General features: G+C 52.2%; 1 protein-coding gene across 1 annotated transcript; it reads left to right on the top strand.

Moving 5' to 3' along the window:
- Window positions 1–4: 4 nt before the first annotated feature.
- On the top strand, window positions 5–592 carry LOC118453179 (toll-like receptor 1; the record flags this gene model as incomplete). Its single annotated transcript, XM_035902759.1, has 1 exon — window positions 5–592. A coding segment is annotated over one exon (588 nt), but the record flags the coding sequence as incomplete, so codon positions are not given.
- Window positions 593–598: the final 6 nt, after the last annotated feature.

Genomic DNA, 598 nt, shown 5'->3' with positions numbered 1-598 from the left:
GAATAAATTTGAGAGCCTGTCTAAGGTAAGCTCCATGACCAGCCGTATGAAATCACTGAAATATTTGGACATGAGCAACAACTTGCTGAGTCACGATGCAGCTGATGGGCAATGCCAATGGGCTGAGTCTCTGACAGAGTTGGACCTGTCCTCAAATCAGTTGATGGATGCCGTTTTTGAGTGCTTGCCAGTCAACATTGAAAAACTCGACCTACAGAACAATCAGATCAACAGTGTGGCCAGGGGGACGGCTGAGCTGAAATCCTTGAAAGAGCTGAACCTGGCGTCAAACAGGCTGGCTGACCTGCCGGGGTGCAGTGGCTTTCCGTCCCTGGAGTTCCTGAACATAGAGATGAATTCAATCCTCACCCCGTCTGCCGACTTCTTCCAGAGCTGCCCAAGGGTCAGGGAGCTACAAGCCGGGCACAACCCGTTCAAGTGTTCCTGTGAACTGCAAGACTTTATCCATGTGGAGAGGCAGTCTGGGGGGAAGCTGTTTGGCTGGCCAGCGGCATACGTGTGCGAGTACCCAGAAGACTTGCGAGGAACACAGCTGAAGGACTTCCACCTGACTGAACTGGCTTGCAACACGATGCTC

The sequence above is a fragment of the Egretta garzetta genome, unplaced genomic scaffold (assembly GCF_000687185.1).
Source record: "Egretta garzetta isolate BGI_Z169 unplaced genomic scaffold, ASM68718v1 C8306278, whole genome shotgun sequence".
NCBI lineage: Eukaryota > Metazoa > Chordata > Aves > Pelecaniformes > Ardeidae > Egretta > Egretta garzetta.
The sequence above is the reverse complement of the archived record's forward strand: the minus strand, read 5'-3'. Positions and strand labels throughout refer to the sequence as shown.